We start from the raw sequence: 17,994 nt of genomic DNA, 5'->3' as shown, positions 1-17,994 counted from the left end.
TCTTGGACGAGGACATTTGATAATTCTGATGTTCGGATAACATATGAGCCAACTCGGGACAATCAAAAAGATATATAAGCCTTACCTATGATCACGAGATCCAGATACCGTTTTAAAATACCTTCCCCACCATGATGTAGCCCTATCTGATGGAAGGTCAGGCAAAACTATGAGGTCATGGCAATTAGACTAGTTCAAATACGATAGACAATGTTGCTCCTTGATCGACTTAGGTATTAAATCAAAGTTGTTTCCCTGCAGGTTCAGTCTTTCTAAACTCAAGTTTTCAATAGCATCAGGTACTTCAATTAGATTGCAAAAGCTCATGTCAAGAAAAACCAAAGATTCCCGATGGGATAAAGAATTGAAGCTTGCCCTAGTCGCAGATTCCTAAGTTTCGAACAACCCCATAAATCTAAAGTTTGAAGAGATATCATGGTATTAATGTTGTTAGGTATACTAACAAGATTTTTGCAGTCTCAAAATCAAGAATATGTAAGCTTCACAAGGGATCCGATGGATTCATGAATAGAGGATAAACTTGTACATCCATCAATGTCAAGGTACTCAAGATTTATTGCACTTGTAAAATCTGGCATTTTTTCAAGTTTAGTGCAACCAGAGAAATGAAGAACTCTTAGAGAACTTAGATTAGATTCACCACCAAAACTAATGTTGACTAGATTGGTACAATTTCGTAAACTCAAGAAAGCAATCGTTTTTCAAGAAGTCCAATTGATGGATGGACATCTAATAAATTTGTGCATCCTGAAAGATCTAGCAGCTCAAGTTTTGGGACCCTAGAAAAATCTGGAGTGTCTATAAGATATTTGGAGTTGCCCATATCCATCATTTTCAGACACGAGAACTTCTGTGGAGAAAAATGGTGGCCGATAATTGCCGATACAGTACACGAAGGTCTTTTAGTTGCATAATTTGATTTGAGGATTTGAAATCAGAAACGTATCATTTACTTAGTGAGAGATTTATTTATTTTATGTTAATGAAATCATAATTCTTAAATTTGGAGTTGTCTGAATTTAAAATTTGTAATGAATTGAGAAATTGAAATGAAGGAAACAACTAGTAGAATGGTGGTGAACCAGTGGGCACCGGTGGTGGTAGGGGAGTTAACGATAATTTTAAAAAAAGTTTTATAATAATAACAAATTTCAATCCAAATATATTAAAAAGTTGATATATCTATCAAATTTTAAGTAGATAAGCAAATATTACTTAGATTTAGATTAGTCCAAACTTAATTCTGAAAAAAAATCACATTATAAATTTATCAGAATAAAAAAAGGATAAAATTCTTTACAAAGACTAAAAATAAATTTTAGATATTTTAAAGAAATAAAAATTATATTTTAACCTTAAAAGTATTACTACCAAAAACTCATGTCTTTTGTTATAAAAAAAGTACAAAATGTTGGAAAAAAAGGCAAGCAATAGGCCAGCCAGTGCCTTTCCGTGCAAATCCGCTCACTGTAGCGACGAAATGAACAGTATCATATTTTCTCAACACTATTCTTTGCCTTTTGCTGCCACCAAACACCAAACAGTGCACACATGTACAAAGAAAACCACTTCTATTAATTAGAAAACTAAATTATATTATTTTTAATCCTGAGAAATGAAGAAGAGAAATCAAACAAGACGCTGAAACAAATTATCAAAAGAAATCTTAAATTTAATAATATTTTTGAAATTTTAATTTTTAACTATATCAGATGACATCATATAATTTATTAAGTTGACTTTATCTAATAGGATAAGACTTTATTATTGTCGTTGAGAAGGAACTTTTTCAGCCAAAACGCAGAGGACTTGAGGTATCTTTTCAAATTGTTGTTGTAATCAACATATACGTGACCAAATCGAACTGTGTAACCAGCATCCCATTCAAAGCTGTCCGAAAATGACCATGCATAGTAGCCCTTCACATTAACACCTTCCCTGCAATAAGGGATAGGAAAAACAAAAATTACCACATCTAATAATTCATTATGAACAAAATATATATGAATAACTTCTAGTTAAAAATAAATAATCCCATATTGCACTTTCTCACTTGATCGCTTGAAGAAGGAGTCTAAGGTGGCTCTTAAGGTATCTAATCCTGATACCATCATTAAGGGCTTCATCGACTGGTATTGAGTCATTCCTTGCTTCAGCAATGCCTAAAAGAAGAACCAAATGAAATTAATTTCTAATTAACGTATCAATTGCTAGCTTTCAGTTAAGCTAGTGTTTCACATAAAATATGGTTCACATCACTTATTGCATCAAACTATCATGGACAAAGAAACAAGATCACTACAGAACAAAATTAGGAACCAAAACGAATTTTATGATAGGATCATTGCAATCTTAATTACTGTGCCTATTTACTAACCAAAACGAATTTTAATTGTGTAGTATTTACCATTTTCATTGACGTAAATATTTGGATTCTTGTATTTATCCTTTATGTGTACCATAAGAAGATGAATTCCCTTCGGATAGATATAGAGCCAATCCAAATCAGTCTGTGCAACAATAAAATTTAGTTTCATTAGTAGAAGAAATGCATATTGTTCACTAGCTATTTGGATTCACGTACGTTAGATCATGATGATCAAAATCACATTTATACAGGAAATACTACTTGCATGGCATGAAGAAAAGTGGTGTATTATCAACCAACTCAAATTAAGTAATTAACATTAATTGGGTTAAATAGTTTGACAGAATATTTACTATACCGGGGTCCCAATAGCCACACCATTCTTTTCCGCTGTGATCAAGAGAAAATTGTTGCTTGTGTTTGTCAGTTCACAAATTATAAAATAGTAAAAATAATAATAATTTATTGTAGTCAATTTTACTTAGTTTTGCAATATGTACGTACTACTGAGAGTGACTAGCATATCTGTGTTGAAGGTCCTGTTGGCTCTTACAGGTGCAGCATTTTCTGCATAATATGTGGTGTAATAATTTACACCAAGAAAATCAATGGAACTTTTGAGACCTTCAGATTGAGCTTTTGTGAATTTAGGTAGTCTAGAACCCACTGAAGATTTCATACTCTCAGGATAGTCACCAAATATAACTGGACGAGCATGCCTGAAAAAATTGAATTTGTACGATTACAAAGTTTAAAGCTAAATGATCACTTTGTTTTTTTTTTTTTTAAGTTCAATTTTATTCTTTATCTTATTTATTTTGTTTAAAATTATCATTTATTTTTTTAAAAAAATCACTTTATTCATTTATCTTATTTAAAAATTTTAAAATAATTTCTCATTTATTTAAATACATTCAAATTCATCTTTTAATTATCAAAGTGTTATTTAAAGGATAAGGTTGAATATATTTTAATAGTTGAAGGATTATTTTTTAATCTATTAAATAAGATAAGTATCAAAATTATCTTTTTAAAGGATCGATAAAATATCATTACAAACCTTTTAAATAAGATAATGGATGAAAGGAAAATTTTCACTTTGAAAAAAAATAAATAAAATACCATTTAGCCTATTTCTTATAAACTGATCAAAAAGTTCAATTTGCATAGATTTTTTCTCTTCTTTTTATTATGAGAATTACATACCAGCCAAAGAAAAAGTCCAGAGCTCGATTTGCTGCTTGTTTATCGGCAACACTATTTGATTTTGGCAAAAAGAAGTGAGTCGGAAGGGTGATCCCAATTTGTCCTTTTTGACGAGCCTACGTACGAAACCACAATATTAATACGTTTCATCAGTTCTGCAATTATTTTATGATTCTATGAGACTTGCACATGTATAAGTTTTATGATTTATTCCCAATCTCTAATCCTTAACTTTGTTTTTAATAATGTATGGACCTAATTAAAATGTTCCAAAGAGTTTGCAAGGGTCTATTATTGTATTAGACTTTTTTAAAACTTTCACATTATATATTGTCTACCTAAAAGTGTGAAAAAGATAAATGAGAAAAATAAAATATACTTTAACAAAAACAAAAATTAGGTGATGCTATTTATAACAGTTTTTTTAGTTATAAAATACCTTAGGATTTTATTTATTATTGTACTATATGTGGGATGTAACTATCATCACTACTAATTCACTATTTTCGATATTTAATCTCTTTCGAGAAATTTAACTTACAATCTTTATAAATCTAAATTAAGTTTCATTTTGACCAACGCAAAGTTAGTAAATAACTTATGATTTTAATATGATTTATTATATTTTATTTATTTATTATTTTTTCAAAAAAAATAAGTATGGGACTCTAATACATTAAAAGTCACAAAATTACGCACACATATGGCCTATACATTTTTGAAAATATTTTATATTAATTTAAAATACAATTATAAAATAACTATATATACTGTATTAATTAAATATGTGTTTATTAATATTCATAACTATAAACGATGCTAAAGTTGAGTATTATTAATTTTTTTTTATAATTTGCTTTTAAGAAGAAAAAAAACTATAAATGAATTTGATTTTCTATTTTTTTTATTCAAATATAATTCTTCAATTTTTATTTAATATAAAAGATCTACAAATTATGCTATCTATCTATTTTTTTTTTCTGCTCAAAACTCACCAATTTAAACGTCATATTACATACATAAGATAACTGTTAAGCAAGCCAAAATAGAACGTTTTATTTTTCTCCATTGTAAATACTATTTATAATTTTACGTCTTGTATTTTTTCTAGAAAATGTGTTTGAAGTAAACCTGATATTTTTTCTTGTACAATGTGGCAGCAGCCTCGTGAGCAAGTAATAAGTAGTGACCAACAATGTAGGGTTCAATGGATGAGTCACCAGCACTGCAATTGGCAACGTACTTAGAACATCTACTTGGTGCAAAGGTGCCACCATTATAGCCATTGATGCTATATGATAAGGGTTCATTTATAGTGACCCAATGTTTCACTCTGTCTCCAAAGGTCTTGTAGCAAAAGTCAGCATATTTACGAAAATCCTCCCTAATTATCCATAACAAGGAAAAAAATGTTTATTGGAAATTGATATAGTTAATCAGCTAATTGAGTGAAAGAGAAACATTAGCAACATTATTTATATCAACCTCTTTTAAACAGTATTTTTTATCATTATAAATTGAAATTCGTTGAGATCTTCCAATAGTAGTGCTAGTCTTACTTTTATTTAAAGAATTTTTTTAAATAAATTTCAGTTAATAATGAAGAGTGTAATGAGAATAAGTTGTTAACTTTCATGAAGAGTATAACCTACACTACATTAGAACTACGAAATCCTCCATACTCATCTTCAAGAGCTTGTGGGAAGTCCCAGTGGAAAAGAGTAACAAAAGGTTTTAAATCTGCCCCAAAATAAGATAAAACGAATTAGCAAGCGGAATTTGGAGTAAAAATGAACAAGTCAAGTATTAGGGCTAGAAGATCTAGTAATATGTATGATATCAGAAATTTTAATTTACCATGCATTGTACTTTAAATAAAGAAAGGAAAAAAAATACCATTTGATAGAACCTCATCGATGAGATTGTTGTAGAATTCAACCCCCAAGCCATTAACGGCTCCTTTCCCCTCTGCAGGAAGTAATTCAATATTTTGAAATCACTTTTTTGTTGTTTTTGAAATAAAAAATAAAAAAAAACACTTTCTTGTTTCCACACTATGTGACATAACATGAATCTTTCTTTGTATTTTTCTAGTACTTATAATGTATAATTTACGAAACGGAATGCCAACAATAGTTTTTACTTAGGATTATATCTTACTGGGAAATATTCTTGTCCAAGAGATGGAGAATCTGAAGGAGTCCAACCCAATGTCTTTCACCAATTTTATGTCACTCTGCAACATTGCACTGGCAGATAATTAATTCTCTCTATATAGGAAAATTGTAGTAAATATTATACAGTACGAATATCATATCAATTAATTTTCTTAACTGTACATAAGATCTATGATTTCTGTCAAACTTCTCGTTTTTTTTAATTCTTTAAATTTAACATTTATCGATCTATAAAAAAATTTAACATTTATCGTAAACATGTGAATTTGTATAAACTAGGTTTATATCATGTACCAATCAATAATAATTGATACAAAGTGATATTAATTTATATTTTTTAACTAAATAATTTAAAATTTAATTATAAAATAAATCAGGTTAAAAGTTAAATATTAGCTTACTTTAAGTGTGTTCACAATCTCTAATAAAGATTTATTATTATTTTTAGTGGGATAAAAAATAAGTTTGTACTTTCCATATACTCTCCAAAAAAAGGTTCGTATTATATACTCATACAGCATTACTGTTCTCTAATTCATTAATATACATTATACATAGTAAGGTAGCGTTGAATAAACGGGTTAAATTATAAATTGTATTTTATACTTAATATGTTTTAGAAGTTGAACTAAAAGTTCTATTAGCAATTAAGTAACCAAGACGAATGGAACCACTTAAAATATCCATTAGTCCACGTACAAGTCCTGTTACTATAACACTATGCCTAAAAATGGTGAAATTTGAGGGTTAATGTACCTTGTACCGATGATAAAAATCAGCTCCTACATCGCCGGTGCTTTGATCCCAAATCTTTTCTGTTCGCACCACAGAAAATTTAAAATTATCAATGGGCTGAACTCTTGTTAGGATGACGATAACGCACAAGTATAGATCAAATTTATACTCATTTACAGTACTCTACATTCTTATAAAAAAAAATCATTTTCTTTAACTCAATTGCAATTTTTATTTCTTTATAATTTTAGGCTTAATTATCCAAATCATTTTAAAAGATTCATTTTTTTCTCCAAATATTTAAAAGATTCAATTTAAACTTATTTTTTAAAAAAAATATAAAAATTTAATCATTTTCGTCCAATTAAATTGATCTCATTATAAGTATAAATTCTGGCAGTTTTGGTTTGAAATAATAACAATTTTTAACCACCACTATATTTGTTATTGTTTTAAAACTCCACTTATAAACATACATCCAATTCCAATCTCAACTAAACTCACTAACTCTATAATAAACTACGATGATAACCAAATTAAGGAGAAATTACCAAAAGAAAGCATGTGATCCACTTTAATTAATTTTTCTAGCTTGAAAATGGTTGTAAATTTCAAGCAAGCCCATTGGCGTTAGTGAAAAAGCCAACCAATTAATTTGGCGGTGGCGCCACCGTTGAGGGCGGGGGAATGCTTAGGCGCCACCTTGCTGGTCTTCTTGCCATCATGGTAACTCCAAAGCAGCAGAACATTTTGAATCTTCCGATGCTTGACGATGAAATTGATAATTAAATCTAATTGTTAATTTGTGATTTTGGTCGTCTTTTGTATATACATGACTTTATCATTGTCCCATTTTTTAAACTAAGTAGCTTTCGTCCATTGATTGGCTGAAGGTTGTTAACATAATGTGGTTGATGTGACGTGAATTGGTGATGTAGTGCTGAGATGGACACCAACGCTATTAAGACATTAGCTTATTTGGTTTATAATATAAACAACTATTACCTTACTTCTGAACACATGTTGATTGCAATTTTTGTTTTCAAGTATCACAATTGTGAAAAAATGTTTTTTTTTTCATATTAAAAATGATTTTCTTTCATATTAAATCTTTATTATTTTAATTTATAAAATAAAAACACAAACATTCAATATTAAAATAAATATTTTGATGAAAAAAGAATAAAGAGATGGGACGAAAATGGAAAAGAAATAAAAATGAAGGAGAAAATGGGTGTGTGTGTTGCTGTTTATTGTATGAAAAAATATTAAAATTAAGATCATAAATTTAATTATGAAATATTTTTATTTTAATTATACACATTTGCAAGTTATGCATATTTATATGTAAAGTAATAAAAATGAAAATTATAATATATGTGTGTCTGAGGTTAAAATAAAAATATTTGATAAATAAACTTATCATAACTTTTAATACTTTTTACAATAAATATATGGCTACACTCATTTTGTTTTTCATTTCCTTTTTCTTACCATTTTGTTTTCATCTCTTTATTTTTATCGTGACACACCACCATCTCAAATAGGTAAAAGTGAATACAGACATATATATTTGAAATGGAAACACATCTTAAAAAGAAAAAAATGAGAACTAATTATAATAATAGTAATTGGATTACAATTTAAGTTAATCAACAGTTGAGATTAAAATCTCTTTTAAGTAAGTCGGGTGTTGTTATCTTCTTATCTCCCAATAGTGAACGTGACGTAAACGTACCTTAACCGTTTTTCAATTGACCATGTTTTTCCGATTCTCAATGTTCACGATTTCTACCTTTCAACTTTACGTGCAATAATGTTTCTTCCCCTTCTAAGTTCTAATCTTTCACAATCAGTAATTGAGTGTCCATATCAGCTCGTCCAACAATTTATGTAACAGAGAAACATTATTAAAAAAAAAAAAGACTCTTATACCGCAATTGGAAGGTTTAACACCGCAGCAGAAAGACACACGTACGTGAGTTTTGCATGACTAGTGAGATCCTCAAAATTCGTTTATTTTTTTTCTTAGAAGAGTTTTTGCATAAGTTTATCCGAAAAGATTCTAAATAAAGTCAAAGAAAGAGGGTAACCAGGATGCTCTTTAGTGAAGTTGTCCCATATGCTTGGTCCTCTTCCATCTTCATTTGCTGCTCCTTCTACCTGAAACAATAACAAAACAACAAAAACATTAATGAATCATGCTTACTTCCTGTTCGATAAGTTTAAAGACCACAGGTCTTAAAAGTTTGTTGGAAAATTTAAACGCAGCTACATGGTCTTAATGAAACAAATGCATGAATTGTTGTGTGGTTATCATCACTATCACTATCATATCAGAACCTGGTATGCGGAAGAACCTATTCCAAAGAGAAAAGTGGAAGGAAAAAGGCTTCTGTTGAATGATGAAGCCTTGTGGCTTGGCTTCAGGCTGATTGGAGATGCACTTTCAGTGCCACTAGCCAAAAGGGTAGCAAGAGATAGAAGACAGAGGAGAGAAACAATTTTAGTTCTCATTTCTACTTTATGTCCAAAACTATCGTCAAGAATGCTTTCAATATATAGAAGAATGAGTTGGATAATTTGTTTCATCTTTTTAGGGGAATATGACACATATAGGAGGATATTTTTCTTATTATTTTTTTTGAAGGAAATTTTTGGGTTATTATTATCATCACTTAAATATATGTTTTTGGTTTCAATAAAATGAGTTAATTTTATTTTTTTATTGTATTTTTTTTTTTTGCATTGTTTTATAATCACCACTGTGGTTACTAGTGTCACCCACTATTACTATTATATATGTATTACCATTGTCACTGTTATTGGTTTTTACTCTATCTATATCTTATTACAGAATAATGTCACTTATAATATCTATATATTCTTTAATCAACAAATTAAATAATTTAATTTGATTTAATTTATGTTTATACGCAAGTTGCAACAAGCGTTCTTCCAATGCCCGCGTCAAATATGTCAACTTCAAATATCAACAAAGGCTGGCACTCCACACGTAGTTGTAAGCATCTCATTCTAGATTGGTCTTGTTTTATTCTGTGCACAGTATACTACCTATGTTATATCAATAAAAAGTTTAATTATTATTTATAGAATCACGTACAGTGGAGCAGCCGCAGCATGGGATCAATATTGAAGGTGGCATACAATTTCTCTATAAAAAATAAATTATTTTCTTTTAAGAAATCTTATCTAAAAATTATATTTGATTGAATTTTAATTATTATATATACAATCTATTTCTATCTCATGACTTCTTTTTTCTTCTAAACTATCAAATCAATAGTAATTTTATTTTTTAAAGAAAATATTATTAAGTATTATATTTTATCACATTTTAGTTACTATAAAATTGTTTTTATCTCTAATTTTTTTAAATTATAAAATAATTTTATTTTTTTAAAAGATCTTATATGAAGATTATATTTTATTGATTTTAGTTATTATATAATTGTTTTATGTCTTGACTTTTTTTTTCTAAAAAATAAAATTAATAACAATCTTATTTATTTTATATAGATATTATTATATTTGATAAAATTTAAGTTAGGTTAAAATATGTTTTTCGTCATTGTAAATATGGAAATGTTCGAATTTAGTTTCTGCAAAATTGAAATTATTTTTTAAAATTAAAAAATTAAAAAAGTGTAAGTTTTCACAAAAACAAAATACTCTCTGTACCTTGACTTCTGTTTCTATAGCTAAGTGTGTCAAATAAATTTAAGAAAATATTAATCAAATAGCTTTAAAGAAAAATAAAAACACTTAATTTATATTAATTTATTCAAATAAAAGTACTTCTAGTTCTCTTTTATAAACTTATGAAATATTTTATCAAAGCTTCGTTACAAACAAATATTATGCATGTCATGTCACTTCTAGTTATAACAATAATTTTAAGTTATTTTTGACATGTCTTTAGACTTTCTTTGAATTTAAGACACTCAAATATTATTTAATACTAAGTCACTTATAACTTTTACCGAGGAATATATTTGGATGAATAGACAAATTCAAATCATTTAATAGAGTGGATAAACTCAAATATAATTAGTAACTTTGCTAGACAAATGATGAAATAATTAAACATTATTTTGTATTGTTCAATTACTTTATTGAATCACACTTTGAACTGCTCTTGCTTAATTCTTAATTCATTTTTCATCTTTTTCGTTAACTTGAATAAGATAGTTTGAATTGCCTTTTATAAACTTCAATGAAGATATTCATTATAGGATTTATGTTTGTCTTGATATGACCATTGTCTTATAACTGGATGTGATATAACATGTTGCGCTCTAGTTGGAGAGGAAAGAAATAAAGTACACACACAACAGGATATGTTTCTTTTCTTTAACAAAAATAAACTTGGAAGAATATTCTCTTAAATCCTTCTATTCCATTATATTTTTGTCCTTTCATAGATGGGCGTCCAAAACCATGTACAGAATAAGGTACTAATCCTTGTATCAAGTCTAAAAAACCCTTGGTTACTCAATATTAACATAAGTTATGTAAGTATTGGTTAACCAGACGCCAACATCAGAATCCTGCATAAGAACCATGCATGGCATATCCCTTTCAGCCCAACTAAAACTATCCCAAAAAATCATCCAATCTACTAGTTAGAGTCAAAACAACAAAACCTCCAGCCCCGACACGTAGCCACTATCAGCCCATGGTGCCTTTGTGCCAACCAATCACATTGTAGCCATTATGATATTCACCAACCATTCATTGTTGTTTTATATATCAGCATATTGACAAAATCAACTAGCCTTGCACCTTTCTCTAACTTCACCACCCGATATCCCCTGTTACTCCTTTTGCACATGGCTGAATTCCGGCAATACCAGGATTTTTGTTTCCTATCATACCTGCATTTTCCTTGCTTTTCAATCATTCTCCCTTTATAGTGATTTATTGCCCCAACAAGCAGAGACCCGAATTCATGCTCCACTGGACAAAAGAGTAGGAGAAAGACTTATCAAATTCTTTAATCCACGTCCATGATTGGAACATTATTTCCTGTACTATTTTCTGCTTATCAAAGTGACCACCATTAAAAACAATGCTGTTCCTGTTGTTCCATAACACCCATGCAGTGTTCTCCAGAGGAATACGATATTGCCAGTAATGCTCATCCACAGAGTACCGGAAAGCAATTTTAACACCCAGCCATGCATAACAAGTTTTCCAAATTTCATCTACCCGCAAACACCTAAACAACGAATGTATTACAGATTCATTGGAATTTTGACAGAATAGGCAGCTCAAATCTCCATCTTCTCCAATTATGTTTCTTCTCATCAAGTTATCCCTACTAGGTAATTTGTTTCACAACATCCTCCATAAGAAAATATTCACCTTAGGAGGAAGTTTCACTTTCCACATATCAACTAAAGTATCATTAACATTTGAATCCTCAATCCTTATTCAAATATTAACAATTCAAAATAAGAGAAACAAAAATAAAATTACAAAAATTGTGTTTGTGCACTTTTCTTTATAGTTAACATAGATTTTAATACAGCATTGGACGTCACATATACTTAATATAAAAATAGATTGTGTAAGTAAATAAGTACTATCAACTTGTATAAAAGGAATACAATGTATAAATATTAATTTTCACAAAAAATAGAACTAGTTCATAACAACACGTTATACTTTAGATATTATTCTTTAATAAAACAGTTTCTACGTATGATTCAACATCTGCACTCATAAGAGTTGTGGGATATGAAATAAATCTAAGTGTACTCATATGTAAACAATCATATTCACTTAAATATCATCAATAATTTATATTTTTATAATCATTAAAATTATGGATTAGAATAAATCCTCCAACTGTGATAATAGATCGTCCGGTCAAACATCATAATTGTTCAAACTTTAGCTGCATTTATTTGCAAGCTTTCCATAGTGTTAAAGTTTTAGAGGTTTCTACGACCACAATTGCAATTTCAAAACCGTGCATAATATACATCTCTGGTCCTACTTTGTTCATCATGAAATTCGTTATTTTCTTGTCACAACCGACGAGTCCCACCCTTTTTCTTCCCTGCCTCAAATCTGGCCTCATCCTTCCTGTAACTCTAATTGTCCTGTTTGTTTTTTCTCTTTCTTAGTTTTAGCTTTTGATCTTTAGTCACCCTAACGATAACACATGGAAAAAAAGGGAGGAAAAGGAATTTTAAAGTGATTTAGCATAAACCAATAAAGGGGTTGATATCATTTGGCATATCTATTTCGAGAGAAAACAATGTTGTTTCATAACTTGAAGTTAATTAAGCTAGTTATAGAAGCACCGAATGTACTTTTCCCATTGGAAGCAACAATAAATTATAGCATTTCAAAAAAAATAAATTACAACAACCCTTAATCTCTAATATTCTTTTCAACATACTTATTCGTATTGATTGAAATTCAAGTGAGTCTTGCTAGTTTAGGAAGGATTACTCATCAAATAGGGAATGCAATTAACATATCTAGTCAGACTTGTGAATTTCACCCGATAGGCGAGAACGTAAAAAGAGTGATAAGATTATTATTAATTAGCATTCTTCCTCAAAATGAACCTCTAGAACTCATGGCCACTATAATGAACCGGTGGTATTTTACTTCGACATGCCATTTGGCATTATTTATTTGATAAAATGATCTCTTGATTACATCCAACACAAGTGATATACGATGAAATCTAGGGAAATAAACAAGAAAAACACTAGACATGTCAAAGGAACACTAAATTCAGATCACTTGAGAAGGAACTTTTGCAACCAAAAAGCAGAGAACTTGGGGTATCTTTTCAAGTTGTTCTTGTAATCCACATATATGAGCCCGAATCGAACTGTGTAACCAGCATCCCATTCAAAACTGTCCGAAAATGACCATGCATAATAGCCCTTCAAATTAACACCTTCCCTGAAAGAGAAAGGAAAAAAAATATTGCCAGAAATTAACAATTTATTATGAACCAAATATATGTATAGATAGAGAAATCCATTTCACTTTCTCACTTGATCGCTTGAAGAAGGAATTTAAGATGGCCATCATGGTATCTAATCCTTATACTATCCTTGCGGGCTTCATTGACTGGTATTGAGTCATTCCTTGATTCAGCCATGCCTAAAAAAATTAAGAACCAAAAATAATTAATTTCTAATTAACTAATCAATTACTTGCAGTTAAGCTAGTGTTTCATAAAACTATGCTTCATGTCACTTATTGCATCAGCTATTATGGACAAAGAAACTAGATCAGTACAGAAACAATTAGGTTCTTAAATAAGGAATTAATCGGGTGATAAAAAATAATGATAGGAATTAATCTTACTGAGTCTAATTACTAACCAAAATGAAGTTGAATATTGTATGGTATATTTACCATTTTCAGTGATGTAAATAGGAAGATTCTTGTATTTATCCTTTATGTGTGCCATAAGAAGATGAATTCCCTTTGGAAAGATAAAGAGCCAATTCAAATCAGTCTGCACAACAATAAAATTTTGTTTCATTAGTGGCAGAAATTAAAATAGAAATGCATGTTCACTGCTATTGTATGGTTTTACTTCACTAAGTGTGTTTGGATTAACTTTCAATCCTAACAAAATCAATTTCAAAATCAAATTAATGGTCAAAGCAAACAAACAAATAGTTAATTTAACTTTTTCAATTTTTCACCATGATTTTGGAGGTTAAAACCCAAACACATTATAAATATATGTTTGGGTCCAGTTCCACGTTTGATTATTTAAAATTCCGTTAAAATATTCACATATTTAATTAGACATAATTGATTATAAGATCAAAATTAATTGAGTTGAAATAATTTTAGATAATTTGTTTCATAGATACAGAAAAAACTACTTGTATGGCATGAAGGAAATGGTATATATATATATCAACCAACAAAAATTAAATAGCATAAGTTTAATTAGTTTGGCAGAAAATTTATTATACCGGGGTTCCAACATGTAGACCATTCCTTTCCGCTGTGATCATGAGAAAATTGTAACTTGTGTTTGTCAGTTCACTGTTAAAAAATTGTAAAAAAATAATAATAATAATTTACTGTACCAAAATTTACTTGGTTTTGCCATAAGTACTTACTACTGAGACTGGCTAGTATGTCTGTGTAGAAGGTTCGGTTGGCACTGACAGGTTCAGCATGTTCCGCATAATAAGTGGTGTAGTAATTCACACCAAGAAAATCTATGGAATTTTTTAGACCTTCAGATTCAGCTTTTGTGAATTTTGGGAGCCTAGAACCTACTGAAGATTTCATACTCTCCGGATAGTCACCATAGAAAACCGGATCAGAATACCTGAAAAAAATTAATTTCTACCATTACAATGTTTATACTTAATATTATTAATTTTTATAAACTACTATATCAAAGTTCAATTTCCATATATAGATTTTCCCCCTTTGTGTTTATTTATGAGAAATACATACCAACCAAAGAAGAAGTCCAGAGCTCTACTTGCTGCCTTGTAATCTGCAGCACTTTGAGATTTTGGCAAAAAGTAGTGTGTTGGATTAGTGATCCCAATTTGTCCTTTTTGACGAGCCTACACAACCACGATATGTTTTGTCCGATGAGCAAGACTTACACTATGTAAGATTTTATGATTCATTCCCAATCTCTAATTATTAAAACTGTTTTTAATATCAATCAATAACTATATGTGGTTGGCTTAATTTATCTTAAGACAATAATAATTATTTTTGTGTATTCAAAATTCCTTTCTAGTTAAAATTGTAGTGTTTTTGACTGAGAATTGTAAAAAATATATATATATTAAATCTTTCAATTGTTTTTACCGAGGTTTCAAACCCCACGTCATTCAAATATGTTTTCGTTTCAAATATGTTCATCATCAAAATAATTTTTCTTTTCATATTCCACGTCATTCAAAAATATATTAGAAATATCAAAAAGTCACTATTGATATTATGTTAACTTTATAACAACAAAATTTAAAAATAAAAAAGACAACTATATTAGTACGGAAGACCAGCACGGAGCCATGTCGATAGGATGTAGGGGTATAAGTATCACAAGCTAAAATAGACATACTATTCTCCAATCATTTCAAATATGTTCATCAGCCAAATATTTTTCTTTAAAAAAATATTGGTACATACGAAAGATAAGCATGCAGCCATGATCGATAGGATGCAGACCTATAGTAAAATTAATTTTTAAAATGGAAAGTATATATAATATGAGGTGAAAATTATTTTATAAAAAGTTTATATTATCAAGGAGACTGAGAATTAACCAAATTTCTGGAAAATAAATTTATATTATACTAAAACTAAAAAAAAAATATAAAATAACACGACGGATATGATAGCTAATAAACAAGCCTAAATAGACATGATTAATATTCTTCAATGTACGTAATTACTATAATATAATTTTCCTTTAGCTTTTTTTTTCTATAAAATTAATGTTTTCGATGTTTACCTGATATTTTGTCTTGTATAATGTGGCAGCAGATTCATGAGCAAGTAATAAGTAGTGTCCAACGATATAGGGTTCAGTGGATGAATCGCCAGCACTACAATTGGCAACGTATTTAGAACATCTACCTGGTGCAAAGGTGCCACCATTGTAGCCATTGAGACTAAATGATAAGGGTTCATTCAAAGTGACCCAATATTTGACTCTGTCTCCAAAGGTCTTGAAGCAGAAGTTTGCGTAGCCACGAAAATCCGCCCTAATTATCAATAATAAGGAAAGTTCATTGAAAATTGATGGTTAAATGGCTAAAAAAATGCTCCTCTTTTAAATAATTTTGTTATTAGGCCATCTATTTTCTAGGAATTCATTTCTGTACTTTTTGGTTCTTAAATGAATTTTATTGCTACACGTCACTTATATCTAGCTTTGTATAATTTAAGTAATTCTTCTCTCCATCTAACAACCTTAAACACTTTACTAAATGAGTCTCACTAATAATCTCGTATTCTTATATTTAGTTATTTTATCCCACAAAATTTTTTACAATAATAACTTAAAAGTCATACTAATTATACAGATTGTTAAATTCATTTTCTTGTATAAATATTGTTTATTATTAAAAGCTGTTTATTGGGCCCATTAATAATGTTAAGTGCACGTGCTTAAATAAGCATGACATACTTAACAAACATAAGTCTTAGTTAATATCTAGCAAGACCCACCAAATAAATAGCGTCGGCTTTAAATTTTATTGATAAGAATGTATTCAACTCATTTTTATATAAAAAAAAATATTATTTATTATTAAAAGATGTTTATTGGGCCCATTAATAATGTTAAGCGCACGTGCTTAAATTAGCACCACATACTAAACAAGATAAGCCTTAGATAATATATAGCTACTAAGACCCACCAAATAAATAGCGTTGGTTTTAAATATTATTTATAATTTTGTAATTCTTAATATATTTCAATTAATTAAAAAGGTTAATGTATTAAAAATCATATTGTTAACTCTATTCAAGAGTGTAACTTACACTACTTTAGGACTACGGAATCCTCCATACTCATCTTCAAGAGCTTGTGGAAAGTCCCAATGAAAAAGAGTGACAAAAGGTTTTAAACCTGTCCCAAAACGAGTTAGCAGGCCGAATTTTGAGAAATAGTAAAGAAAAAATAAAATCAAGTATTAGGAGAGGTTTACCATTTGCTAGGATCTCATCGATGACATTGTTGTAGAATTTAACCCCAAGGGGGTTAACTGCTCCCTTGCCCTCTGCAGGCAGTAATTTAATATTTAACTCCGTGTATTTTTACATATTTTCAATAAAATATAAAATAAAAATATATAAGTAACTAATAATATGAGAGTAATGCATAATTATTGTTAGGAGACAATAATAGTGGTTTAAAAATTGATAAATCATAAAATTGTAAAATTTATGGACACCAAAAAGAAGTATTCCTCTTGTATACATTGTGTAGAATTTAATATGAAACAGAATTTCAACAATAGGTTTTGATTTAGGATTTAATCTTACTTGGGAATATTCTTGACCATGAGATAGAGAATCTGAAAGAGTCCAGCCCAATTTCTTTCGCTATTTTTATGTCACCCTGCAACATTACACCGTTAGTTAATTTCATTAATTAGTAAAGTGCGTTCTGAAAAAACGCGTTATAACAGGACAAAATTATAAATCCTATTTTATATGTAATGTATGCTTTAGAAGTAGAACAAAACAACAAGTTTTATTAAAAAGAGTGTTCTAATTCCATTAGTCCACGAATCATATTACTTCAGCACTATGACTTTTAATTTTTACTTTTTTATTTTTGTTTTTTGAAATTTGAGGGTGAATGTACCTTGTATCGATGATAAAAATCAGCTCCCATGTCACCGGTGCTATGATCCCAAATCTTTTCTGTTCACACCACAGAAAAATAAAATAAAACTATGAATGGGCAGAACTATTGTAAAAGATGGT

General features: G+C 29.2%; 2 protein-coding genes across 2 annotated transcripts in view; both read right to left on the bottom strand.

Annotated features, from left to right (window-relative positions):
* Nucleotides 1–1,552: 1,552 nt before the first annotated feature.
* LOC100812639 (vicianin hydrolase) lies at nt 1,553–9,637 on the bottom strand. Its single transcript, XM_003532821.4, has 13 exons — nt 8,851–9,637; nt 8,601–8,670; nt 6,529–6,587; nt 5,756–5,831; nt 5,492–5,563; nt 5,248–5,335; nt 4,727–4,979; nt 3,596–3,711; nt 2,894–3,108; nt 2,748–2,779; nt 2,429–2,531; nt 2,075–2,183; nt 1,553–1,959 (listed from the first exon to the last, which is right to left on the bottom strand). The coding sequence occupies exons 1-13, from the start codon at nt 9,097–9,099 to the stop codon at nt 1,767–1,769; spliced, it is 1,635 nt and encodes a 544-aa protein (XP_003532869.2). The 5' UTR covers nt 9,100–9,637; the 3' UTR covers nt 1,553–1,766.
* Nucleotides 9,638–13,149: 3,512 nt separating this feature from the next.
* LOC100809047 (vicianin hydrolase) overlaps nt 13,150–17,994 on the bottom strand; it is a 6,407-nt gene continuing 1,562 nt past the window's right edge. The window contains 11 exon segments of the mRNA NM_001354948.1: nt 13,150–13,458; nt 13,554–13,662; nt 13,921–14,023; nt 14,496–14,527; nt 14,646–14,860; nt 14,992–15,107; nt 16,010–16,262; nt 17,044–17,131; nt 17,211–17,282; nt 17,548–17,623; nt 17,873–17,931. Coding sequence (NP_001341877.1) covers nt 13,290–13,458; nt 13,554–13,662; nt 13,921–14,023; nt 14,496–14,527; nt 14,646–14,860; nt 14,992–15,107; nt 16,010–16,262; nt 17,044–17,131; nt 17,211–17,282; nt 17,548–17,623; nt 17,873–17,931 — 1,292 coding nt within the window. The 3' untranslated portion in view covers nt 13,150–13,289.

The sequence above is a fragment of the Glycine max genome, chromosome 8, assembly GCF_000004515.6.
Source record: "Glycine max cultivar Williams 82 chromosome 8, Glycine_max_v4.0, whole genome shotgun sequence".
Taxonomy (NCBI): domain Eukaryota; kingdom Viridiplantae; phylum Streptophyta; class Magnoliopsida; order Fabales; family Fabaceae; genus Glycine; species Glycine max.
Note: the sequence above shows the minus strand (reverse complement) of the source record. Positions and strands in the feature narration are given on the sequence as shown.

What these genes read in the sequence shown, in the direction of transcription:
- LOC100812639 (XM_003532821.4), bottom strand. Translation starts at nt 9,099, where the DNA reads ATGAAACAAATTATCCAACTCATTCTTCTATATATTGAAAGCATTCTT. An exon ending in TAGGTTCTTCCGCATACCAG is followed by an intron (nt 8,671 to 8,850) that starts GTTCTGATATGA and finishes TTATTGTTTCAG; the next exon opens with GTAGAAGGAGCAGCAAATGA. An exon ending in CTCCTTCTTCAAGCGATCAA is followed by an intron (nt 1,960 to 2,074) that starts GTGAGAAAGTGC and finishes CCCTTATTGCAG; the next exon opens with GGAAGGTGTTAATGTGAAGG.